This window comes from Drosophila teissieri, chromosome 3R (assembly GCF_016746235.2).
Source record: "Drosophila teissieri strain GT53w chromosome 3R, Prin_Dtei_1.1, whole genome shotgun sequence".
In the NCBI taxonomy this organism is placed as follows: Eukaryota; Metazoa; Arthropoda; class Insecta; order Diptera; family Drosophilidae; genus Drosophila; species Drosophila teissieri.
Genome location: NC_053032.1, coordinates 19342345 through 19368721, shown reverse-complemented (window position 1 = coordinate 19368721; position 26377 = coordinate 19342345). Strand labels below are relative to the sequence as shown.

The following is a 26377-nucleotide window of genomic DNA, read 5'->3' as shown; positions in this document are numbered from 1 at the left end:
TGTGTGTGTGTCCTTCGAAGGGGAGTGGGGGTGGGTGGTTACGTTCTGACGTGACACATGGTTGTAAAGGATTTTCTTTGATGATGTTATCGTTAATGGTGCATGGTCGCAGCTCAGCTCAGTTCAACTCGGTTCGGTTCGGTTCGGCTCGATTTCGCATCAGTTTCAGCTGAGGATGAAGCTGAAGCTGAAGCTACAGCTCGACATTGGCAGATCGTTAGCGCGCCCAGCCAACTTTTGCCAAACGTCTGCTCCTTGAATAATGATGCTGTTGATGTTGCTGCCACACCATATCGCCCACTCATCTGGGGGGTGGAGTAGTGGGATGCGGCGTCTTTAAAAGCAGGACTTAATTCATCCCACCGGATTGTATTCAAAACGAAACAACAAAGCAATACATTTTAATTAGCCACCCGGGTCCAGGAGCCCAGTGCTAATTCAACCGGCTGACCATTGCCAGGCAAATAAGCTCGGCGGCTTGTTGTTATGTCATGTTTTCGGTTGGCGGCTTTGTGTCGCCGGAGTGTCGTTGTTGTTATTGTTAATTACCTGGCGGTGGACGTGAGTGGGACCAGGACCGGGTCCACGACCGGGATAAGATGAAGAAGTCCTTCGGCCTACGGCCTCCCACCTACTGGCTTCTCGAATGGAATGCTAATTAAAATTGAAGGGCTGAGAGACTGGTGTGGTGTGGCCACAGTTCCTGGCAAGTTATTTGGCTTAATCCATGCCGCATGTCTCTTAATTCTTGAGCTAACTGATTGCCGGCCCAACCAGATGGAACGGAATGCACTCGGCTCTCGGTCATAATGCAGCACTTAATGTCTTATTTAATTTAACCACACAACATAAATTCATCATGAAATGGGGCTGGAATTCAATTTCCTGCTGCAGCATGCAATGTGCATTCTGGCTCTGCATTAAAATTCTTATTAAATGATATGCACTGGCCGCAAACATTTCCTTCTCCGGACGCCTTAACAACGGCCCAATGTTTGGCCACAATAATGCAAAGCACCAGGCAACATACTCGTACTCGTATATATCAGGAGGAGCCTGAATGCCTGCTCCTTGGCTCCTTGGCTCCTAGCAGCTGGAAGCCACAAAAACCTATGCTGACCGCACATTAATTAACTTGGGGGGCACCACACACAGATATTTCCTACAGATGCTGAAACAGAATGCTCCCAAAATATATTTGTATATACACGAGCATAATGCGTATACGCAGCGTTGGCTTTTTGGGGTGAGTGCGTGTGTGCATAAATCATTTTTGAATTGGCAGCCGTGCACCTCAAATTTGCGATGCAATCTATTACGAACTCTCGATAGGTGTAAACTTATTGGGTTGATGGCGTAATTTATATGCCCACTCGGCACGCCCCTTTGCTGTTTGCCCGTCTAATTAGCCGGTGGAAAAAAAACAAAATGGGGCTCGCCAAAACTGCAGGCACACACAGGTAAATTGTAACAACTGCAGTTTGGCTGTCTAGTCAATTAGCTCAAGCGTTCGGTTAATGCGAAACTTGGCTGGTTAAATTGGAAATTGCAAGGCTTGTTCAACAATTCGCAGTCGTGTTGAGCATGGCTGTCATTGCTGTTGTTGCAGTTTCAGTAGTCGCATGTAGCCTAAACAAGCGGACTGCACAAATAACAATTTTGGTTTTACATTTTACATGCTTGCAGAAGGCAGGACTCCTCCTGGTTGCCTTACCAGCGAATATCGTAAGGGCTGCTCTTAGGGGTTGAAACTCTTCCTTCTCTTCGCTGGTTTAGCACAGTCGAAAGCTCTCTCTCTCTCTCTGGAAATGCTCTCTGTGGTTCGGGTTTCGCGGTTCGTATCCTTTGAAATCCGATTACTAGGACAACGACAGTTCAGTTGCCTTTCGCCACTCAGCGGTTTGCTCTCGAGCGTTTAGCAGGAAATCATGCCAGGACTTAATGCGTAAACTGTGTAGTTTATTAGTTCAGCATGGCCCGTGGGCCAAGCGCAGATTCATATTCAGATACAGATTCAGATTTAGATACACCCTTTGCACTTGCAGCTGTTGTTGAGCAAGAATCCATCTTCACAGCTGCAGTTACAATTACATACAACTTGCTTACAAGTAGTTGCCCGTAGTGGTGGCGAGATGAACTGATTTCATTCGGGACACGTGACAAAATGCTGGCACTAACCCCAATAGTTTTGCCCCCCGCTGGCTGTTCGTTCTCTTGTTAAGTTTTATGATATTTTGCTTATAAATAATGAATGCATATCGCTTGGCTCCTCGCAGGAGGATTCCCCAGGACGAGAAGGACTCCTGGGTGTCTGCTGAGCAGGGGTCACGTTCATTGCAGACGTTTCACACCAATTACTCGCAATTTGCATACAACAGAACCGCATGCAAATGACACAATGCAAAGTTATCCACGTCCTGTTCCCGATCCCCGGCTTCCCAGCTCTCCAGCTCTCGAGCTTCCTCCAGTTTTTGGGATACCAAGTTCCTAGGACCCTCCCCTCCCCTCGATTACCGCTCCCCCATTTGCATTGGCCATGCATCTCAAATGTAATCAACGAAAGCCGAAACCAAAGCAAACTTTGCTCCCTAACCGCCAACCAGGCAGGCAACCAGGCAGGCAGCCAGCCAGTCAGTCTGACGTTGACTCTATTAAGTAATGAATTAAGATGCGAATCGAGATCAATTGTTCGAAAACGCCACAGCGTCGAGTTTCGGCACTCGGCTCTTGGATTTTGGATTTTGGGGTGGGCTGCAAAAATGCATTGGGCAAATTGCAAAAGTTTCCACTTTTCATTGGTTTTGCATCGGAGTTAGATAGTGAGAGAGAGAGAGAGAGAGAGAGAGTTCTGGTCGCACTTATAAATTAATGATTTCCCCCGAAAAACTTTCTGCCACTGTCAGTTGCGTCGATTTGCCACGACTCTGACGTTGCCTCTGGCAAATCATGGCCATCCTGGCTGCTTGGCTGCTTGGCTGCTTGGCTGGCTGACTGACAAGTAATCAATGGCACAGTCACAGTTCCTCGATGGTCGTCCACTGCTTAACGAGGTTTAATTGTGTCCCCGTTTGTGCCGCGTTTAATTAACAACCGCATCATATGCACGGGGCGGCTAAGTAACTTGTCTCGCGTATCCCCTGTCGTATGCGTGACGTGTCATTAGCCAACCTATAAATACCATGGGCCCCCAAATTAATTTGTCGAGCTCTAGCTGCCGAATTGGTTTTGGTGTAAGTGGCGTTTCAATTTCACTTGAATAATTTATAAAAGGCGAATCGTTAATTGGCCCAGACGGAGCCATATGCGTGCGATGTCATAAGCCAAGGTTCAACAAGTGCCAAATGAAATTTGCCGCCGATTTTCCTCGGCGTCGCCTTGTTTGCAAAATAAACATGCGAAAAAATTGTTGCGCTGTAAACAAGCAGATAAGCCCTTGGTATAAAACCCACATATACCGCCTGTATACACAAGTTACAATGCAAATGAAGATGGGCGCCGACTGGGGAATACTTAGTTAGGCTAAGAAGGCAATGCAGCCTAGCATTAAATTCAATTCATTCCATTCATTCATGGGGCTTAAAGTAGAAATAAGTTTATATAGAAACAGCTAATACCTTCCTATAGGGGCATGTTATATTTTGTCTAACTGCAGTGGACTTAGCCATACGCATCAGCAGTCCATTCTACCCCTCAAAAGTCAGGGTATAGCAGGGGTCTCTGGATCATTTGCATACACGATATGGCGGAACGGCTGAAAAGGAGAAGGAGCTGTTTGCTGTTTGCTGTTTGTCGGCGCAAAGTCGATTGTCGATATATACGAAATTGACGTTTAGTATAATAAATTGTAAGCCATGCCCCACAGTGTCCCCAAGCCGCTTGTTTTGCTGTGGATCCTGGCATCCTGGGATCCTGGGATCTGGATTGAGCTGCGGAGCAGTTGCCATTTCGCATTGTAAATTATATTAAATATGCAAGACAATGCTTTCATATAAATCCTCTAAATGAATTTCAAGCACGCAAACACACGCGCCACCGAGCACAGATACTCACGCACACGGGGGCATGTGTATGGTATAAGTGGATACTCTTGTTGTGCCACAAACCAACACACTAAAAAAAAAAGAAACCACACGAACCAAAAAACATAAGGGGCGAGTGCTGAGCAATTTTCTGCGCTGTTTTGCACGCGCATCGCAAAAAAAACTTTCGAGCTGTTTATTGGAAATTAGTTAAAGCACCCCCCAGGATACGAGTCCTGCGTGTCCCATTGCCCCGGGCTAGTTAAGCTGCTTGGCAACTGCGCTCAGTGGCTTAATTTCTAGCTGGGCTCGTAAATCTCGGCAAAATGCTGCAGACTGTTTAAAAATTACAAACCCCGATCACGTTCTGCAGCGCAGAAAGTTTCGACTTCCTATATACACTTGAGATGCTTTGTATTGTGTCGTAAACGGAAATGGGAAACAATTGCATAAGCGTTTTCTGGGTGGCGGGTGGCGGGTGGGTGGAATAATGGGGGGGTTCCTTGATTCCTCGATTGATGCGCTTAGCAGTTTGTGCGAATGCACACGTCGCCAAGGTGAACCGCACTACAGGGCGTATACTTAACCCCATCTCTACTGGCATACGAGTATAGTGCCCTGCCCCCCCACTTAACCCACTGGCATTCCCATTCGAATGGGCTTAACCCAACATGGCATGGCCCATTTGTTGCCGCTGCTCTTTGGCACGCTGTCGCTTTGAATGCTTTACGCTCGATTGAGTATTTATTTGATTTCTCATTTGTGTCTGCCAGTTGACTATTTCTTCTGCTTCTATTTTTCTATTTTCCCCCCCGATTTCTCGACTTTTCTCTCCATTTCTTGGCTCTTCGTGTCGCAGTGCCCGGGGGCAGCGACTCCCCTGCCACGTTGTAATTCAAGTTCTGTGGCCAAAAGTTAGCCACAGTTGATTGGTTAGACAAGGCTTTTTGTTCCAGCAAAATTCGATGGCTGTTTCTGGCTTGCCCGGCTTGTCTGGCTTATTTTCTCAGGAATTGTACAGCAGCAAGTTAATGAAACTTCTGCCATGGAGCGCTGTAAACTGCATTAAAGGCGCCGGGAATTGCAAAATCAGGGGTAAATTGTCGGTGGCATTTTTCCATTTTGTACCCACATTGCACTGCACACTGCATTGTGAAGTATATTTTTTCTGGATATTTCTTTCCGCTCGAAAGAGAGCGCCCAGTATATATGGCCTGCCATTTGTTGCTGTTGTTGAATGCACTAAATATTTTTCCAAATGATATAGTGGGCAATATTGCGCATACGCCACGTGGCCATAAAATACTCACCGAAAAACGCGCCGACAAAACGCAGCATCTACGCGGCAGACAATGTAGCAGGCCAATCGATGTTGGGGTAACAACTTTAGCATACTTTATGCTCCGCGGCAATATCGTTTAATCGGCGAACACGTGTCCCAACTGCCAATGGAAATGGCTACTGGGTAATTGCTATCGTCGCGGAAAAACGGAAAAGTGGAAAAGCGGAAAAGACCGCCATCAGATTATCTTGGCTGCCAGGGCCATCGCTCTTCATTCGGCGCTTCACTTTTCAGTTGAGTTTAATGTGCCCACGCCGGCAGCCGAATTCAATTCACTGTGATTGGCAAAACGACGCTTTTAAGTGGCCCTAAAATCAGAAGATAGCGATAATTATGCCATGAAAGTTTGTCCCAGCAATCTCAGCTTATCTCCTCAAAGTTTTCCCGTTCCCGTTCCCGATCTGTCAACAGCTGCAACTTTAAGTTGCCATCCTCCTGGTTGGCAGTGACAATCGGCGGATCCGGTTGAGATCTGCCTTCTGCCTTCTGGCCTCTGGCTTCAGTGCAATGTGTCAGTGGAAATGTGTGACACTGAACATGCCACATGCTGTCATCTCTTGATTTGCGGCAGTCACTCAGCTGAAGGTTGAATTAAAAGCCCATAAAAGTGGGCTGGCCGAAAATAACGACGAAAATAAACCAAACACTCGGCAGGCCGGAATCCAAATTATAGATTCTGTTTTAAAATTTTAATAAAAACGAAGCACATTTTTTGTAAGCAATTAAAATGCCAGCATTTCAATTTGATAGAATTATAAAAGGCTTTCGGTTGCTGTTGCAATTTATTTCGCCCACAGAATAAAACATTCTGTATTTTAAAAATACATTCAGCAGATTTGCTGGTTGATTTCATCGGAGCGGAATCTTTTTTGCAAATATACACTTGCGTTTCAAATAGTAGGAAAAGTATATGGCTAAAAAACACGTCTGTATATATGCTTACTAAATTGACTGAGGGTCATAATATGCCAAATTCATCAAAATATTGCAGTAACTTAAAGGCTATACGTGTATTTCACCAAAATGGCGTTTGAATTGTTGAGCTTTTATTCTGCCACTTAAGTTATTCAATAGGCAACCATTTTATGCCATTATTAGCAGAATAATCTTCTTTAATTGACGAACACTTATTCGAGGTTTTGAGTTACCCATTGGCTCTAAAGTATTTTTGATACCATTCATTCCACTCATTCACATTTAACATTGTGTACAATTGTAAATTACTATTTGCCACGAGTTCATTGCAGCGAAATGTGCAGCTGCACTCATTAGACTTACATGGGTTTTTGGCAAAGTTACGCGCGCAGCCAAAGTAATCACACGAAACCCCAAAAATGTCAAACAAATCTGACAAATTACTCGAGGCGCAGCTGGATGGCACGCACAAATTTATATTTCACATTTGACAGGACTTGTGTGCTGGCACAGAGTGCAGTTGCCAGGACTCAGAATCGGAAGCGTTGTCATTTATTTGCAGTAGCAGCTTTCTTGCGGCAAACAATGCGAATGCAAATGAATGCTGGATGCAAATGAAATGCAATCGGTTTGTGTATTTTTCATATGCATATCTCGGCTTCTGCATCGGCACTAAGCAAGATAAATTACAAAAATTTCTGCCATTCCATTTCGGATTCTCCGTCCAGTTCTCAGAGCATTTGAATATTTAAATTCGATTAGAAGACAGGCAGGCAGGCAGGCAGGCAGTCTGTCTGAGAGGCAGGTCTTCACATCATTGTCGAATGTCCGTAGTCCGTAGTCCGAGTCCTGATGTCCTTGTTTCTGGGAGTTCCTTGTTCCTGTGGCAGCTACACGTGTGTGCATTACCTTTTAGCATCGGCGCCTCTGGGGCATTGCTACGATTTGGTAATCTGCTTTCGAACTCGGGCTTGAGCAGTCCAGCTCCCCTTTCCCGGATGCCAATCGAGTTTTTGGGGCTTTGCCTTTTGCTTCGGCTTTGAGTGCGCCCTGAATACAATAAAATGTTCGTTTACTGCGTACAATCAACAAATACTTTTCAATATTTAACTTGCACATTTGCGGATTTCCGCCCCCTCCCCACTCCTCCCTTCCTCCCCCCAGAGGCGTGGCACACATCCTTCGTCCTGGATCGACTTGCCTTCCTGCCGAGTTGTTTAACTTCTGCGCCGAAAAGGAAAACCCTTTGAAACCCGCTTGAGTGGCTCTCATAAATTTGAGTTCAGCCCTCGAGAACGCCCCTTCTATTTACACTTGCCATATAATTTGGGCTCGAATTTATGTGCCATGTGCCACGAGTCGTTTTTCTTGGGCTTCCAACTACCAATTTGTTGTCATAATTCATTGACGGAATTATTACGGCACTGGCAATCGTTTTGAATTTAATTGGCACTCTCCGCAAGAGTGGTAAAACATTTGGTCAATCTCCCCGATCCCGATTCCGATCCCAGTTATTTCTAATACTCTTGATGCCTTTTTGCTTACATCAACTTGTGGCCCGGGGTTTATGTTATGTATGCTTCATAAGTGGCCTTTATCTCGCTTGCAAGCTACTCCCAAAAAAAGAAGGACAGAGAATCATCTAGCTTGTTTAATCCGACAAACAGTTGCCAAACTTTGCCATAGAAGTCGTCGCCCTGAAGCAGTTTTCTGAAAATTTTCCCCATCTGTGGGTTTTTCCACCCACCCATCCTGCGTCTGTAGTTTTAAATGCTTTAGCAGCTTGGAGTCGTGTTCCAAATTCGGATCACAAAGACACAATGGAATACTTGGCTCAACTTTTTCGCGATAAGCATTTGCATCTATCTCTAGACGTGCTGCAGTTCCACTTGCAGATGAAATTAGCTGCAGTTTGGCAGGAGAAACTTTCAATTTTTCATTCTGGCACAAAGCTTTGAGATCCGCGCAGCACTCGCAGCTGAATTTTTGAGCTATTAGCGAGCTGAGCTGAAACAATGCCGTGCTGGGCCGGCTAAACAATGTGCATCTATTTCTCGCTAGTTTTTCATAAATTATTCACGACAAAAGGACTTGCCAGCTACTGCAGCGATAAATGCAAAATAGTTCAGCATGTTTTATTGCAGCCAGCTAAAAAGATGGCGTCGAAAACAACGTGGGACATGCAGACATTCGGCAGGAAAGCTCTCATTCCTTGTCCATTCACCATTTCACAATTTTTTTCCTTTTGTGCATGCACAAATGCATCTTAAACTGGGTGAGTGGGTAATTTCTTGAGCACAGCACAATGGAGAAATTTGAATAAATTTAAATACGTTCTCTAACGATATATTTAATAGTCATAAATATTATTTATTTTGTCTATCTCTACGGGTAAGCAAGCTAAAATACATTGTCTATCCTAAAGTAGATAGAATTCTTGAATTATATCAATCTGTTGTATTTTTCCCATTGTTTTTCGATTGCAACCCATTAAATCCCCAACCAATCTGATTTAGCCAGTTCAAGTTTTAACCCCAGGCGAGTCTGTTAATCCATTAACTACTGGGAGGAACTCACTCTACTCACTTATCTAACCAAATGAGTGCATTCATGAACTCGGCCACAGGCAGGGCACACATGTTGCCAGTCGTCGCACCTTTTCCAGCTGCACAATGACCACAATAATGGATGTTGCGACTCCGTTCAACCGGCTTTTGGGTGTGCACTTATGCTTGGCACACTTTCGACCGTTTTTTCCTACTTTTTGTGCTGATTCTCGCCTTAGTTTCGCTGGCTTGGGTGTTTGTGCGGTAAGTAGGTTAAGTGATTTTCAGCTCAATTAAAATGGCTGGCAAAGTCGATGGGTCAATGGGGCGTATGAGCGCTCCCACCGCTGACCGGCAAACAAGGCTCTGTCATATTAACTCGACACTCCAGCCGGCCAGGATGCAGGACACAGAGCCAGGACAAGCTGACAGGCTGTCAACCGTAAAACACTAAAGGCCACTTGCGGGTCGTTGCTGATGGCGAGGGGAGGGGAGGCGAGGCGAGGCAATGCGACTCTCTACTCGACTTGACTCAAGTCGAGAACTCTCTTTGCAAACTTGAGCGTGAATTGCTACTAAATTGCAACATCACAGTTAACTGCTCTAAACTTACGTGACATAATTATGCGTTTGACTAAGGAGTCCCAACAACAAGCGGGGTAAAGGAGCGGCAAGAGGCAAGAGGGGCAGGGGGGGCTGGCATATGGCACCCGGGGAGAGTCTAATGTGTAAGCGTGTGTGTGAGGTTGTTTACACAATTACTACGAAATGCATGCACCACGCAGAACGTGCAGACAGCAGGACAGCAGACAGGCACACCAACATGCACTCAGAAAAAAGTATTGCAAAATGTGTAAAAATATATAAATAAATTAGAAATATTCAGTTATATATTCAGGCTGAATAGTTTCATGTGTTTTATATGCTGTCCTTTAACTATCCGATTTTTGTTTAAGTTGCAAAAAGAATAGCATACTTTTTGGGGTAACATAAAAGCGGGTAAAGCTATTTTAAGAAAATTTTAAAAACATTTTCCTTTTAAGAATTTATATTTATTGAAAATTGTTAAAGTATATAACCGAGTAAGAATGTTTTCTTTGAGTGCACAGGATATAAACAGCAGTAGGATCCCCGTCAGTTCGTGCCTGGCTACATTTACATAAGAGTGCGCTTATGGTCCCCCAAAAACCCCCAACTTTCCGCGCCCCAGTCGCACTCACACATTCACAGCTGTTTGCCAGCGGAAGATGCTTAATGAGCAGGCACACACTCGGCGCCATAAAACAGATTTTTATTGTGCCAGAATTAACTTTGTAGCACGCACGCCAGGCAGACAAAAGGACAGACAGACAGACAGACGGCGGGATTGGGAAGGCGATTTCAATGAAGTGGCCCCAAAACATTTGGCTGGCCAAAAATCACTTCAAGGTCGCTAAATGGAATTCCCCGGCATGTCATAACACCACTGCTGTCTGTCCGTGTAAGCCAACTCATTGAATTAGGGTAGGTGGTGTGTGTTGTGGGGTGCGTGGTGCTTGGTGTGTTGTGGAGGGCTGGTTTGTAGGTGGCCCGATTTGGTCATAGGTCGCATAGCTCCATGCCATTGTGGCTGAAACAACCCAACCATTGACATTCGACACATGCCCGGCATTAGGCTGCCAGCTGGGTGGATGTGGGATTCGGTATGCGGAATTTAGGAATCCGGATTCAGGACTGAGGGCGCAGGACGCAGAACTCAGGAGTCTGGCTGCTGGATACTCGCACTTGGATTGGGCTCGAGTCGAAAGCATTTTGATTAACGACATTGTGCACTAATGTCAAAAGTCATTCAATCAGCTCGAGCTGCGAGAGTAAAGGCAAGTCGAAACGCACTGAAAGCTCGAATCCAGTTGGGCGATGCTTCATTCATGGCTCCGTTGGCATTGTATTTTGCGTTGACAGTATCGATTGATCATTGGCACGTGATTGAATTCAATTTGATGAAATACTTTAGCCAATATGTCGGTGGCGTTGCGCAAATTTTTAACGATGTGGATTTTTTTTATTCTGCCACCGTTCTCGTTCTCGTCCTCGTTGTTGCACTGAATGAGCAGATTGAACAGAAATAATAAAAACGTTCTAAATAGATGATGATGTTCGGTTTTAATGGTTGACACTTGCCAGCCATGATGACATTATAATAAAGCTCTGACATCGGATGACAAATGTGTTTGCCCAGCTTACATACATACATACGAGTATATGCGATACGTTTCCACATGCCCCTTCCATTGAAAGTTATGTGGCACATTAGCATTCCTTCCGGCCGATCCATTCCAATTAGAGTTTGTTCGCGTTACGCATCGATGGGCGGTTCGATTTAAACATTGTCCCGGCCAGAACCCAAATTTCAGCTCTGCTTCTAATTTGAATCAGCGAAAATGTGCAGCTATCGCAAACTAAAAACCAATGGCCACAGATCCGCAGAGCCACACAGAGCCACATAGCCACATTGCCACACCCACCGCCAAAATCCATCTGCCCATCCGAAATGTTCCATGCAAATCAATTAAAATGGACGAGAAGCGGTCGATGCTGACCGAAAGTTGACAGCCAGCAGAGCGAAATCCGCTTAAAATGTTGCTACTTCCACTTTTGTAGCTCTTTCGATTGTTGTTGCTGCTGCTGCTGATGCCGCTGCTGCTGCTGCTGCTGCTGCTGTTGCTGTTGCAAACAACGAACAAACAGACAAATGGATATTATCTTTTTATCTCCTGGGTTTGCCATTATTGTAACTGTTGTTCTTCTTGCCATTCTAGTTGTTGTTGCAAATGGGGCAAAGCTTTTAGAGGAGCAACAGCCGATGGCTAAAAGTGGGGAGTACGAAAGTGGCGATGCGAATGGTTGGGGAGGGGAGCACAGCCCAAGCCGAGCTCAGCTTCTCGGGAGCTGTTAAAAATGCCTTAACTTGCGCAGACAGCGAGAGGGAAGTTTTATGTGCGGCCAACGTGGCGTATACGTAATGTGCTTAAGTCTCGAAATTTAATTTGATTTTCCAATTAAGCCAGCGCGCGCCTGCCTCACCAGTCGCGCTTTAAGGTGTGTGTGTGTAAGTGCAGTCGCGTTTACAAACACACCCAAACAAATACATACATATAGAGGAATTTCCGCACACCTACATATGTACATATCAGAGAACTGCAAGGGTGGCATTTTTTGCCACCTTAATCACACTCAACAAATTTGGGTGTCGGGTGCCACTCACACCGGTCACGACGGGTACTTGCAAACACCCGCTCAAAATATTCGGGTGTCTGCAGGCACCCTGGTGTGTGCGCACCCGAATCAATGCGGCACTCTAGGTAGCGGGTACCGATCACACTCGCCACTCATAACGAAGGATAGGGAAGGCAAACATGCAGAAAAAGGCAAGTGCCCAAAAAGGGATGAGTGGCAAAAACACTCATTTATTTCTCGGAAACACCCGGGTGTCTCGCCAAACACCCGGGTGTCTGGTAGACACTCGAGTGCCTGTGGTAGCATAATTCCTGAAAAACGAAAAATATTATGCCCAAAATCTGAAGATAGCCTCTTTTTTTGCATTCTTTTTACAGAAATTTTAACAACACGAAAAACACTTTCCTTTTTTATATATTATATTATTTGCTTTGTTAAAATTTTTAATATCGGCTTCCCATATTTAACTTTATAAATGTATAATTTTAAAATAATAACAAAAAAATTTTATAATAAATAAAATTGTATAATAAAAAAAACAAGCGAAAAAAAATATAAATAGAATAGTGTTAATAATAGATCAAATTATATTAAATAATATATAAGATTGTTTTTTGTTAAGACATTAGATACATCAAAACGCAAAAACATGTGCCCGACCTTTTTCTTGGGTGTTCCCTTTCACCCATAAAAATTTTATGCATACAGAAAAGTACCTGCGGCCGATCGTTGCTTGCGCGTCACTCACCCTAAATTTTGTTGCACAGCAGACACCCGGGTGTTTTTGTGCAAGTAGCAAAAGACACCCGGGTGGCAAAACACCCGGGTGTTTGTCTTTGCTGAAAATAGAGTGTCTACAAACACCCGGGTGCTGAAATACCCGGTGTTTACCGGGTGCACTTAGGGTGCCGGTGGCTTGCTGCAGTTCTCTGGTACATATGTACATATATAAATGTGTACAAAAATATGCAATTCTTAATTGAAAATTGATTTCGCCTGGAAGGCAGGCAGCCTCAAGTGCAAATTGCTTCATTTGTATGCAATTTGCGGGTTTGCCTGTGCGTTTCGGCTTTTGGGTTGCTTCGGTTTGGTTTTTGGTCGTTGGTTTGTGCCATTGCAACTGCATTTACCCTCCGTTTCTGTGTGTGTGCAGCATTTTTCCTCGGATCGGTTCGGAATGGATCCGTGTGCCACAGAAGTTGCTCTTACCTGGCAGCTGTTTGCTTTGCAGTCTCGGCCATTTAATTTAATGCATTATTCAACGCAAACAATTTGGGCACCCGCAATCCAGTGTCGATGCGAATGCCGATACTAATACCAATACATACATAGCAACTAATGCCCAACGACATGCCCTAATTTGGCAGTAATATCAATCATTGCATACATTAAGGCGCATCCGCTGATTGCACGCCAGGTTGTGGAAGTGCGTAGTATTATTATTATTGTTATTATGGTATGGCCAGTGACATGAGACCGCAATCTCCAATCCGCCGTATATATGGCCATCCATACTTGATAAGCAGTTAAATGAGCGATGGCTGTGCATATGGAATCGACCATCACCACGGACACAGAGGCTGCGTTGACGTGGGGATTAACATGTTGCGGCTTGTCGCACGTAATTATTCAAGCAACATGTCGGCAGTTCACCCACGGACCCACGGACCCACGGACACACGGACCACAAAAGATGTTAATTAAGAAGCCAAAGTTAATCGATTTGCGGGCCAGCATGCTGATAGCCTCTGTGGCCGAGGGCTTTCATGTTTGTTTCGTGGAAAGGGGTTAAAACCAACTGTGGCTGACGCCATTCACTTGGCCCGGTCATCGGTATTCCATATTTGCCATTTGCCGGCGGGAGAACGCGGCTTATGGCAGTCAAAGCAGAGTTCTGCATTTCTTTCAGCTAAGCGTGGCCTGTGAAAATGGGAAAAATTCATCCATCTATCCCGCTGTCCAGTGGCACAAAAAACTAAAACTAAAACTGAAAGCACACAAATGACCAGCAGATAGATCGAGCATTTTCCCTTTGGCCTTTACAATTGTTGCAATGCAACCGAGATTGCAGAAGGACAGAAGCACACAAACACAAGCGAAAAAAACAAATAGAAACAGAATTAAAAACATTTTTAGCTGTTGCAGTTGCTGCCCCCGGAAATTCACTAATTCAAAGATGGAGTCCGTTCGCTGCAAACTTTAACTTGCACTGTTTCCGCTTCCTCTGCTACAGTTTTCCGCATCCTCAGCTATTTTCCGAGCAAGATGGGGGTCAGGACCTCCAACTACACCTCCCCCCCCCAACTCCACCTTTCAGCTATCCAGCTTTGCTTTTCTTTGGAGCGATTGCTGTGCCACTTCTTTCGTGCTACTTGGGGAGCTTTTAATGTTTTATGCCTGATTGAGTTCTGCTTTCGGGTTCGGGCTTGGGTTTTTTCAGCAGACTTTTGTTCTGTTTGCCATCGCTGGACATTTCTATGAGATTTCCGCCTTTGTGGCTTATGTTTTGAGCATTGCTGTTATTAAACTTGCAGCCACTTCAACCGGCTTTGTGCTCCCGGCCGTTGCTAAGTAATGAGATCGATTCTCTTTATTTTCCATTATTTATCCCGCCTCCCCCTCCGCGCAATCCCTTTGTTTTGCATTCCATCCTCCAATGGCCATCGTCCAATGTCCATCGTCCAATTTCCATCGTCCACTTCCTAATTGTTGTGCTGGGACTTGATGAATTGGAATTCATAGATGGTTGGCGTTTGTTTGCGGCGCAACGCTTATTGATTTCAGGGTTTTTAGCCCACAGCAAAATAACAACATAGAATAGCAATTCCATTCTGACATTGTCATAAAATATTTTCCATTCGGAATGATTATATTTGGCTTATATTAATTAATACTTTTGAATGCGATTTGGTGCTGAAAAGTGTCATGAAAAGTGTCTGGCTCTTTGAAACCCATTCCGACTTCATTCGGCCGTGTTACATCGAGGATTATTTCATTATGTTAGCCCGACACTCGAACCTTGGGGCTTCGAATTCCAGATTAGGCCGCGTTGCATGTGAGCATATCGTGTACTCAATTAGTCATTGCATTAGTCGGCTTCTGTGTGTCTAATTGATGTATTTGCCCGGCAACATTTTGTTGCCAGTCCGGGCTAGACTTTTACACCCCCAGCCACCTACTTCGCCTGCGCCTGGTGTATTCATTGTGTTGTGCTAAATAAATAAAGCAATTTGTAACGGAGTCACGTAAATTGTAATCTGGCAAATAAATTGATTTGTTTGTTAAAATCGCTGCAAGCCAGCACGAAGGACCAACTGTACCCACTTTGATGGAACCGGAGCCGTAGCATCCACACCCTGAACTATCTGAAAAATATCGATATCCATTACAAACTTACTGTCAGCCGGTATTGTTTTGCCGTTTCACCTAAACAGGTCATGGCAAGGAAGCTGGAGAGGGTCTATTCGTGTCCTTATCCTTTCAGGCAGACCAAAAAAGCGAACAGACCAAATGGTGTTTTGTTTGTACCAGGACGAGGTCCTGAAACTGCCAGAGGCATGTTTTTTTTGCTGGCCTTCTACCAAGTGCAGATTGAATTGTATGCCTTTCGACACCTGAGACACGTTGGCATGTGCTAAAGCTGAAATGTTTGCTAAATTATTAACCGGTTGGCAATGCAATTAATATAATTTATGACTGTTAATTTGCTGCATTCCATGGACAAGCGTTTATCGTATTATTACAGTGCATCGTACTTCAACTTGTGGCTGCTGCATTGGATCGGTAAATAATTCAATGTTGCATGCCACACAGCCGGGCAAATATTTGTTTGGGCCTGCCAAAATGAGATTTATCTCGAGGAATTTGATTTTAATATTAAACAGGTCTGAGCTCTTGGAGGCCAGCAAGGTAGACACACTCGCTCTCCAAATCCAGATCCCTTTGCCAATCCCAGGGACATATGCAAAAGCGGTCTGCCAGGTTGGCAGAGTCCAACTGGTTCAGCTTACTTTCCGATGCCAACATTTTGGTTTTGCCCAGCTTGAACCGAACTAAGCCGTCTGTCTAACTGGCTGAATGTCTGCATGTCTGAATGTCTGAATGTCTGACTGCGGCTTGGACTCTGATTTACAAGCGTAAAATAGCAGTGGCATAAAATATTTAACTATTTTGTATCGACCGCCTGTGAGTCCCTGGCTCCCCTGCCCGTGGATTCGGAGCTTGCAGTTCAGAGTTCGGAGTTCGGAGTTCGGTTCGCCGGCCTGCCAGTTTGTTTCTGCGGCTACTCTGAAGAGGTTTCCTTTCTGCGGGGTCGGTTTGGGTTTGCTTTTTTCGCAGCATTCTGCTCTAATCCATAGCATCGCGTGTATGTGTTTTGTATTTTTAATGACTTGTTATTGTTGGTGCGCGGCAAATATTGAAATGCTCGCCACTTAAAGCCGCAACCCCATCATACATATTACGGCTTTAATGCTCCATGCTAACAATGCCGACCGAAAAAAACGCCTCTGTTCGACGCATTTATTAAATTTTCATTAAAATTTATAGTTGCCTCGCTGTGGCCAAAGCGCCCATAAATCAGCAAATTAATATTAGGTTGTGGCAATGCCGCCAGGAAGGTCGGCTGGCCATTGTGCCTAACACGTGGATAAGCATAATTCATGTTCGCTGTGGGGGCGAGGGGATTTCCCCACTGCGCCCTGTAAAATTTCTGACACATTTGAAAATATTTCGTCCAAATATGCGGCACCCTGGCATGTGACAAATTGAATGTGCAGCATTTAACCACTCCACTTAAAGCCGAGAGTGCATTTTGAAGATGTACCAGCCCAGCCAGCTTCGCATCCCCCACTGCTTCGGTATCGGTTTGGTCCTGGCTCCCGGGTCCTTCGTCCTTCATCCTGCCTGCAGAGAGACTGCGACTGCCATGTGGCGTGCAAATAACAAATAAATGGCCAACTAAAACCAACATCAATCAGGTCATGTTTATGCGGGCGTGCTGCGATGAGTTTGTCCGATCCTCTGACTCGGAGCAGTCATGTGGCCAACAGTGGAAAGTGGCCAACAGTTTGCTTGGCGATGCTGCAGCAACCATGTTCTATATACACATGTACAAAGCTCTGGGTCTCAGTTAATGATGTAAAGCTAATAACAGCCAGTTGATATGAGAAGAGGAGTGTGCTATTCAGCCAACTTTCCCAAAGAACATTTTATAATGTTCTTGTTATGACTAAGTAAGTAAATTGCTGTAATGCGTACTAACCTATTTTTAATTAACTCAAAATCGTTGGCCAAATATGTGATAAATATGGTCAGTACCTATATGTATGCAGACAGATTATATTATAAGATAAAACATGAAGTGAGTCATTGGCTTGGTATGACTTTAAACTGATAAGCTTGTAATATATAATATATAACTAAATAGTTGTTCTAAAAAAACATAAACAAATTCAATTGCGTTGTAACTTCTTATCTTATCATTCAGAAGATTCTCATCAAGCCAATTTTTGTTCTATCTTCAGTTCTGCTTTCAAGCTCATACCGTAAAGATGATCTGGATGGGATCTCTAATTGCTCTTGTTTTTGTATCCTTCCTCATATTCGATATCTACAGTGAGCAATAGGTCCTTAGCTTTGGTCAACCAATGTGGCATTTTATTTATTTCTTCCAGGAGTGGAATATGTCTGCCCTTGCCAGATCACACAGGCTGAAGCACGGACCGATCGTCTTTTTGCCCACATTGTTAAGAATCGCTACGAGCTCTTGCTTACGGATCGATTGGAACCAAATCAGCAAATAAGTTTGCTGTGTGATGGCAATGCCCAGGTGTTCACCTCCACCTGCCAGAAAGATGGTCACTTCTCTCCAGCGTTGCCCAAGACGAACTGCTTAAAGGCAATCCCGCCGTCAGTGGTTGCAACTGTGGATAATACCTGCCCACACACCATGTATTTGGTTGGTTTCTGGTACGGCGATACGTTCATGGAGCTTTATCGCAGCTGCTACGACGCGAGAACCACGAAGTCACATTTCTCCATCAGCATGGTCTACCCCACCTATTTGAGTAAGTTCGTATAATGCCCAAAGTTTATTTATTCGCAAATTGCCACTATTGCATTAAAAAATCCAGATTCAGAAAGGCCACCGACGGCATTCGACAAGGATGGTATCATAACTCCTGCAGATGAGGCTACCTTTCAGCTGAATAGTATCTACAATCGTTTTGAGTATCTTTTTGGATCTGGACAACCATATGTGCGCTCTTCCAGAAGTCTCTCCTTCGACCGGGGTCACCTTACCCCTGTGGCCGACTATAGCTTCCCAAAACTTCTGAGACAAACGAACAAGTATTTGAATGTCGTTCCTCAGCACTACACAATTAATCGCAGCAATTGGAAGATTGTGGAAAATTGGGTTCGAGCACAAAAGGATATCCTGAGAGTCTGCACCGGGGCATTGGGTCTTCTTGAGTTGTGGGACGGAAACCAATTAGTTTCCATCTACCTGGCACCAAACAGGAATCCCGTTCCCAGGTGGACATACAAAATCATTAGCAGTATAAGCACCGGGATAAAGTACGCGATCTTGACCTCCAACAATGGGTGGGAAACCCAAAAACCAAACCCATCATCAGTCTGTAAAGTTACTCCCTGCCCCACAACTTTGAATCCAACCGGAACCGGATACACCTTTTGCTGCGATCCAATTGACTTTATAAGAAGAAACGTTCCTAATTTGGCAGGTGTTTGCTAGGATTATAAGTTTATATATAACTTTTTATTAAAATTAAAACGGATTTTGGAAAAACAATTGTTTATTTTTTTATTTTTAAATATAATAATTCTTAAACTTAAAATAAGATATTTTGTAGATAATTCGTACAGTACATAAATATAAATAATGGTGTGGAAAATGTTGTTGATTGGCTGGTTAATCGGTTGTTAATGAGCGCTGTCTTATCATTGCGCATTGCTATCGCTTATAGCTGGGAGTTGATGAGAAGTCTTGAAACTTTTCGAATTAAAGAGATAAGAATAATGGCAGATGCTGATAAGAAATACTTTTAGTTGCCACAGCTTTAAGCTTTTTAGAATTCTCAGTTCTTAATGCAACCTTAAGCTGTAAAGATGCCGGACCTAAAGTATCTGTTGACTAGTCTGAGCCTGTATTTCTGTGAGTAGAAATATCAAAAGTTGTGTTATTATCAGAGGTTCAACTTAAGTTCTTAAGTTGTAGGAAGTGTTCAAGCCAGATGTCACATCGATTTGTCTCATTTGGAAGGCAACAATTTGTACCTAAGCAACCACAACGGAGTCTACGATATTCAGCGCAGTGATATTGTGGAAATCGGTCATTCGGTGCATCTACTGTGCAATGGAGGACACATTTCACCCGCACTAGAGTGTAAATCTAACAATGTTTTCAGTCCAGCGCTAAGCTCAGCAGCATGTGCACCAGCAAAACCTGTCGTGATAGTGGTATCAGATACTTCTTGTTCCCCTCCGAGTTCTATGTACGCCGTAGGGTATACCTTCAATGGAAACTTCATGGAACTGTATCGCAACTGTTATGATCACAACAGCTTGGCGTTCCAACATTCCATCTACAAGACGTATCGCTACGTAAACTGTAAGTGGGAAATATTGTGTAAGCCCAATAGTCAACCTGTTCTTTTTAGCCGCTTCACGTCCCCATCCCCCCTGGGAGTCGGATCAATTAAGTGGTGGATTTGATAATGCCTACGAAGGAAGAGCAACTCAAGCTTGCTTGCTCACTAACCTGGGTGCATCACAGCCGCAGTGTAAATTTGATCGTGGCCACATGACACCGGCTTCTGCTTTCATATCAAAAGCACTGAAGGAGTCAACCTTTAGGTATTTAAATGCTATCCCCCAGTATCAAGGAGTCAATCGTGGCAAATGGAAGACCGTTGAGACCTGGGTGAACAACATGGTTAGGGGAATGTATGATGAGACGCGTACATACGATGTCCTTAAGGTTTGCATTGGGGCACTGGGAGTGCATAGACTAAAACATAATAGAAATAATAACATGATACCAATTTACCTGTTGGATAATAACAAAATTCCCGTGCCAGAGTGGATGTACAAGATAGTAAGCCATCTCTCCGGACATAAATGGGTGATGTTGACCTACAACGACAGAATAAGCCCCAGTGACAAGGCAATTGAGGCCATCTGCGAAGTGATACCCTGTCATCAGGGCCTTCAATTTACTACAAGGCTTGCTGGACATACTGTCTGCTGCGAGCCGTACCCTTTCATTACAAAAAACGCTCCACACTTAACTGGTGTTTGCTGAATTCGTCAATCTACTTTCATAATTTGCTTTAAAATTCTTCTGTACTTTAAAATATACATAATACAAATTAAAATGTATTTGGAAACACAAGTGAGTTTTCCTCACGCAAATATGAGTTTTATTATTTATTTATTGCGAATGCTTATCAGTAACATGGGACTCGTATCAATTGAGACCTGCAACAAACAGCAAAGATAAACAAAACCCAGGTGAGATAACAAAATTGTCTGCGATTAATTAAATTTAGCAGAGCAATGACAAGAACGTAGGTATGTTTCGAAAATGTTTTGCTGAAACACATGATTATATGAGTAATTGAAGCAACATAGGGATTTTCAAACGAACCTACCCTAATTTAAGCTACCTTAGTTTTAGCTAGACAGGCAGGTGAGTACCCTCTAGTATCTGGACGGCGGTTGAGATTGTGGCAACCCGGAAAGACTATAATGTTATAATTAATTATGGTATTTAACTACCTTCATCGGAAAAGTTCACCACCCTCTCTTATGCTATAATATATTTGGTACACTTTGTAGTTTGGTAATTTTCCGCCTTGATGTCGCACGTGTGTAGTATCGAATTCTCAATAGTGGGCGCCACCATCATCGACTGGCGCCATCTATTATCAGATTATTATTTAAGAAAGAGAAAGGAATAAGAACGACTGAATACGCAACAAACGGAGAGCGAGATGAATATATGCGCATATGCGCGAAATTCAAAAAAGGGATTTTTTTTATTAGTTAGAAATATGGGAAATTCCGTTGACTAAGACTAGAAAATAATAGGAGAATAATAGGGGGTGCGGGGTGCTCTGATTTACAAGCGTAAAATAGCAGTGGCATAAAATATTTAAATCAGCAAATTAATATTAGGTTGTGGCAATGCCACCAGGAAGGTCGGCTGGACATTGTGCCTAACACGTGGATAAGCATAATTCATGTTCGCTGTGGGGGCGAGGGGCACCCTGGCATGTGACAAATTGAATGTGCAGCATTTAGCCACTCCACTTAAAGCCGAGAGTGCATTTTGAAGATGTACCAGCCCAGCCAGCTTCTCATCCATTAGGCCCCCACTGCTTCGGTATCGGTTTGGTCCTGGCTCCCGGGTCCTTCGTCCTGCCTGCAGAGAGACTGCGACTGCCATGTGGCGTGCAAATAACAAATAAATGGCCAACTAAAACCAACATCAATCACGTCATGTTTATGCGGGCGTGGTGCGATGAGTTTGTCCGATCCTCTGACTCGGAGCAGTCATGTGGCCAACAGTGGAAAGTGCTTGCTTGGCGATGCTGCAGTTCGATTGGAAATTACGAACTCAGCGAGGTATGACATTCCATATTTGGACCAATATTTCAAATGTTCTGATCAAAATACTGATATTATATTTATAAATGTAAAGTATATGTAAAATGTAAATGTAAAATGTAATTGTAAAATGTAAATGTAAAATGTAATTGTAAAATGTAAATGTAAAATGTAATTGTAAAATATAAATGTAAAATGTAAAAAATAAGACGGACACTGAAACGCTCAGTGGGCGGGCAAATAGTGGACTTATCGCAAGATGTTTGCCTAATTATCGAAACATGACCCGAAAACGGACGCTAGAACGAACGATCGATACAGAAGTATCGATATAAAAGTATCGGAAAAGATACCAAATACAAACAATTCCCAACTTGTTTTGGTTTAAATTTACTTAGTTGTACCTTGATCTATACACCCCGCACCCCGCACCCCGCACCACAAAATGGACAAAATGGTAAAAAAAATGCGAAAATTTGGCCAAAAAATTTTTTGACAAAATCGGTCCAAAAGTTTTTTGTTTGGTTAGTATTGGTAATTAGGAGTAAAAAAATGTAATTTTTTTAACTTTCCGACCATTTTTGGCCAAGTTATACGAAAATACCAATCGGAAATATTGCATTTTTGCCGAAAATCTGTTTTTCGTTTTTCTGTTTTTTTGCGAACTTTATTTTCACTATTTTTATCACAGCATTCGAAATAGTGGTCCAAATATGGAATGTTATACCTCGTTGAGCTCGTATTTAAATTTCCAATCGAACGGTGTTTACAAATTGAAATTCTATTTTTTTCACATTTTTTGCAAATTTTGATGAACAAAATGGTAAAAAAATGCGAAAATTTGGCCAAAAATTATTTTGACAAAATCGGTCCAAAAGTTATTTGTTTGGTTAGTATTGGTAATTAGGAGTAAAAAAATGTAATTTTTTTAACTTTCCGACCATTTTTGGCCAAGTTATACCGAAAATACCAATCGTAAATATTGCATTTTGGCCGAAAATCTGTTTTTCGTTTTTCTGTTTTTTTGCGAACTTTATTTTCACTATTTTTATCACAGCATTCGAAATAGTGGTCCAAATATGGACCACGAGCTCGTTGAGCTCGTATTTAAATTTCCAATCGAACGGTGTTTACAAATTGAAATTCTATTTTTTTACATTTTTTGCAAATTTTGATGAACAAAATGGTAAAAAAAATGCGAAAATTTGGCCAAAAATTATTTTGACAAAATCGGTCCAAAAGTTATTTGTTTGGTTAGTATTGGTAATTAGGAGTAAAAAAATGTAATTTTTTTAACTTTCCGACCATTTTTGGCCAAGTTATACCGAAAATACCAATCGTAAATATTGCATTTTTGCCGAAAATCTGTTTTTTGTTTTTTTGTTTTTTTGCGAACTTTATTTTCACTATTTTTATCACAGCATTCGAAATAGTGGTCCAAATATGGAATGTTATAGCTCGTTGAGCTCGTATTTAAATTTCCAATCGAACGGTGTTTACAAATTGAAATTCTATTTTTTTTACATTTTTTGCAAATTTTGATGAACAAAATGGTAAAAAAAATGCGAAAATTTGGCCAAAAATTATTTTGACAAAATCGGTCCAAAAGTTATTTGTTTGGTTAGTATTGGTAATTAGGAGTAAAAAAATGTAATTTTTTTAACTTTCCGACCATTTTTGGCCAAGTTATACCGAAAATACCAATCGGAAATATTGCATTTTTGCCGAAAATCTGTTTTTCGTTTTTCTGTTTTTTTGCGAACTTTATTTTCACTATTTTTATCACAGCATTCGAAATAGTGGTCCAAATATGGAATGTTATAGCTCGTTGAGCTCGTATTTAAATTTCCAATCGAACGGTGTTTACAACCGGTGTTTCACTATTTTTATCACAGCATTCGAAATAGTGGTCCAAATATGGAATGTTATAGCTCGTTGAGCTCGTATTTAAATTTCCAATCGAACGGTGTTTACAAATTGAAATTCTATTTTTTTTACATTTTTTGCAAATTTTGATGAACAAAATGGTAAAAAAAATGCGAAAATTTGGCCAAAAATTATTTTGACAAAATCGGTCCAAAAGTTATTTGTTTGGTTAGTATTGGTAATTAGGAGTAAAAAAATGTAATTTTTTTAACTTTCCGACCATTTTTGGCCAAGTTATACCGAAAATACCAATCGTAAATATTGCATTTTTGCCGAAAATCTGTTTTTCGTTTTTCTGTTTTTTTGCGAACTTTATTTTCACTATTTTTATCACAGCATTCGAAATAGTGGTCCAAATATGGAATGTTATAGCTCGTTGAGCTCGTATTTAAATTTCCAATCGAACGGTGTTTACAAATTGAAATTCTATTTTTTTTACATTTTTTGCAAATTTTGATGAACAAAATGGTAAAAAAAATGCGAAAATTAGGCCAAAAATTATTTTGACAAAATCGGTCCAAAAGTTATTTGTTTGGTTAGTATTGGTAATTAGGAGTAAAAAAATGTAATTTTTTTAACTTTCCGACCATTTTTGGCCAAGTTATACCGAAAATACCAATCGTAAATATTGCATTTTTGCCGAAAATCTGTTTTTCGTTTTTCTGTTTTTTTGCGAACTTTATTTTCACTATTTTTATCACAGCATTCGAAATAGTGGTCCAAATATGGAATGTTATAGCTCGTTGAGCTCGTATTTAAATTTCCAATCGAACGGTGTTTACAAATTGAAATTCTATTTTTTTTACATTTTTTGCAAATTTTGATGAACAAAATGGTAAAAAAAATGCGAAAATTTGGCAAAAAATTATTTTGACAAAATCGGTCCAAAAGTTATTTGTTTGGTTGGTATTGGTAATTAGGAGTAAAAAAATGTAATTTTTTTAACTTTCCGACCATTTTTGGCCAAGTTATACCGAAAATACCAATCGGAAATATTGCATTTTTGCCGAAAATCTGTTTTTCGTTTTTCTGTTTTTTTGCGAACTTTATTTTCACTATTTTTATCACAGCATTCGAAATCATAGCTCGCAAATAACTGTCAACCGTTTTTCGTTTCGCGGTCTGCACTTGAACACAACCGAAAAAGACGACGCGCGAGTGCTCTCGCTCTGAACAGAACTTTTCGTTTCTCTTTGTTTTGGTTTTCGGTCAACTGTTCTCAGTCGCGTGGTTCTTGTTATGCTCACTCAACAACAACTCAGAGAGAGCGAGCCAACTGAACGCTCGCTCGTTGAGGGTCAGCAGAAGACCGAAAAAACGAAAGACTCATCGTAAACGGTCTTTTGTCTTCAGTGCCTTTTAAACAAAACTTAGCAAAAATTTTTTTTTTTTGGCACAAAAATTAAAACACTCCATACGCACTCCTCAAGCACGTGTGACTTACAAGTTGACTGATAATTCGCATATATGTACATACACAAATGCAAATGCAAAAGACTTTTATTTTCTTCGCTCGTTGCAAAACGGTCAGCGAATAAGCAGAGCAATAGGGAAACACGAAATTGGTTTTTGGTTGAGCACAGACCATTCGTTCAAGAGACACTGGTGAACGGTTCTTGTCTGATTTTTTGCGCAAGTGGTGCGCATAAAACAGTTATTTGGTGACTGCAAGAAACGGTCAACTGTTATTTGCGAGCTCTGTTCGAAATAGTGGTCCAAATATGGAATGTTATAGCTCGTTGAGCTCGTATTTAAATTTCCAATCGAACGGTGTTTACAAATTGAAATTCTATTTTTTTTAAATTTTTTGCAAATTTTGATGAACAAAATGGTAAAAAAAATGCGAAAATTTGGCCAAAAATTATTTTGACAAAATCGGTCCAAAAGTTATTTGTTTGGTTAGTATTGGTAATTAGGAGTAAAAAAATGTAATTTTTTTAACTTTCCGACCATTTTTGGCCAAGTTATACCGAAAATACCAATCGTAAATATTGCATTTTTGCCGAAAATCTGTTTTTCGTTTTTCTGTTTTTTTGCGAACTTTATTTTCACTATTTTTATCACAGCATTCGAAATAGTGGTCCAAATATGGAATGTTATAGCTCGTTGAGCTCGTATTTAAATTTCCAATCGAACGGTGTTTACAAATTGAAATTCTATTTTTTTTACATTTTTTGCAAATTTTGATGAACAAAATGGTAAAAAAAATGCGAAAATTTGGCCAAAAATTATTTTGACAAAATCGGTCCAAAAGTTATTTGTTTGGTTAGTATTGGTAATTAGGAGTAAAAAAATGTAATTTTTTTAACTTTCCGACCATTTTTGGCCAAATACCAATCGTACCAATCGAAAATACCAATCGTAAATATTGCATTTTTGCCGAAAATCTGTTTTTTGTTTTTTTGTTTTTTTGCGAACTTTATTTTCACTATTTTTATCACAGCATTCGAAATAGTGGTCCAAATATGGAATGTTATAGCTCGTTGAGCTCGTATTTAAATTTCCAATCGAACGGTGTTTACAAATTGAAATTCTATTTTTTTTACATTTTTTGCAAATTTTGATGAACAAAATGGTAAAAAAAATGCGAAAATTTGGCCAAAAATTATTTTGACAAAATCGGTCCAAAAGTTATTTGTTTGGTTAGTATTGGTAATTAGGAGTAAAAAAATGTAATTTTTTTAACTTTCCGACCATTTTTGGCCAAGTTATACTGAAAATACCAATCGTAAATATTGCATTTTTGCCGAAAATCTGTTTTTCGTTTTTCTGTTTTTTTG

The 26377-nt window shown here is 41.7% G+C and overlaps 2 protein-coding genes across 2 annotated transcripts; both read left to right on the top strand.

The window, feature by feature from the left end:
- The first annotated feature begins 17569 nt into the window (after positions 1 to 17569).
- LOC122621323 lies at positions 17570 to 18852 on the top strand. The gene is made up of 3 exons (XM_043799155.1): positions 17570 to 17654; positions 17714 to 18106; positions 18173 to 18852. The coding sequence occupies exons 1-3, from the start codon at positions 17591 to 17593 to the stop codon at positions 18793 to 18795; spliced, it is 1080 nt and encodes a 359-aa protein (XP_043655090.1). The 5' UTR covers positions 17570 to 17590; the 3' UTR covers positions 18796 to 18852.
- A 299-nt stretch (positions 18853 to 19151) lies between these two features.
- On the top strand, positions 19152 to 20450 carry LOC122621281. The gene is made up of 3 exons (XM_043799099.1): positions 19152 to 19215; positions 19273 to 19671; positions 19721 to 20450. The coding sequence occupies exons 1-3, from the start codon at positions 19170 to 19172 to the stop codon at positions 20362 to 20364; spliced, it is 1089 nt and encodes a 362-aa protein (XP_043655034.1). The 5' UTR covers positions 19152 to 19169; the 3' UTR covers positions 20365 to 20450.
- Positions 20451 to 26377: the final 5927 nt, after the last annotated feature.

Coding starts and splice junctions, on each gene's coding strand:
- LOC122621323 (XM_043799155.1), top strand. CDS start 17,591: ATGATCTGGATGGGATCTCTAATTGCTCTTGTTTTTGTATCCTTCCTC. Junction 17,655..17,713: donor CCTCATATTCGATATCTACA/GTGAGCAATAGG, acceptor TATTTCTTCCAG/GAGTGGAATATGTCTGCCCT. Junction 18,107..18,172: donor GGTCTACCCCACCTATTTGA/GTAAGTTCGTAT, acceptor TAAAAAATCCAG/ATTCAGAAAGGCCACCGACG.
- LOC122621281 (XM_043799099.1), top strand. CDS start 19,170: ATGCCGGACCTAAAGTATCTGTTGACTAGTCTGAGCCTGTATTTCT. Junction 19,216..19,272: donor TAGTCTGAGCCTGTATTTCT/GTGAGTAGAAAT, acceptor TAAGTTCTTAAG/TTGTAGGAAGTGTTCAAGCC. Junction 19,672..19,720: donor GACGTATCGCTACGTAAACT/GTAAGTGGGAAA, acceptor TGTTCTTTTTAG/CCGCTTCACGTCCCCATCCC.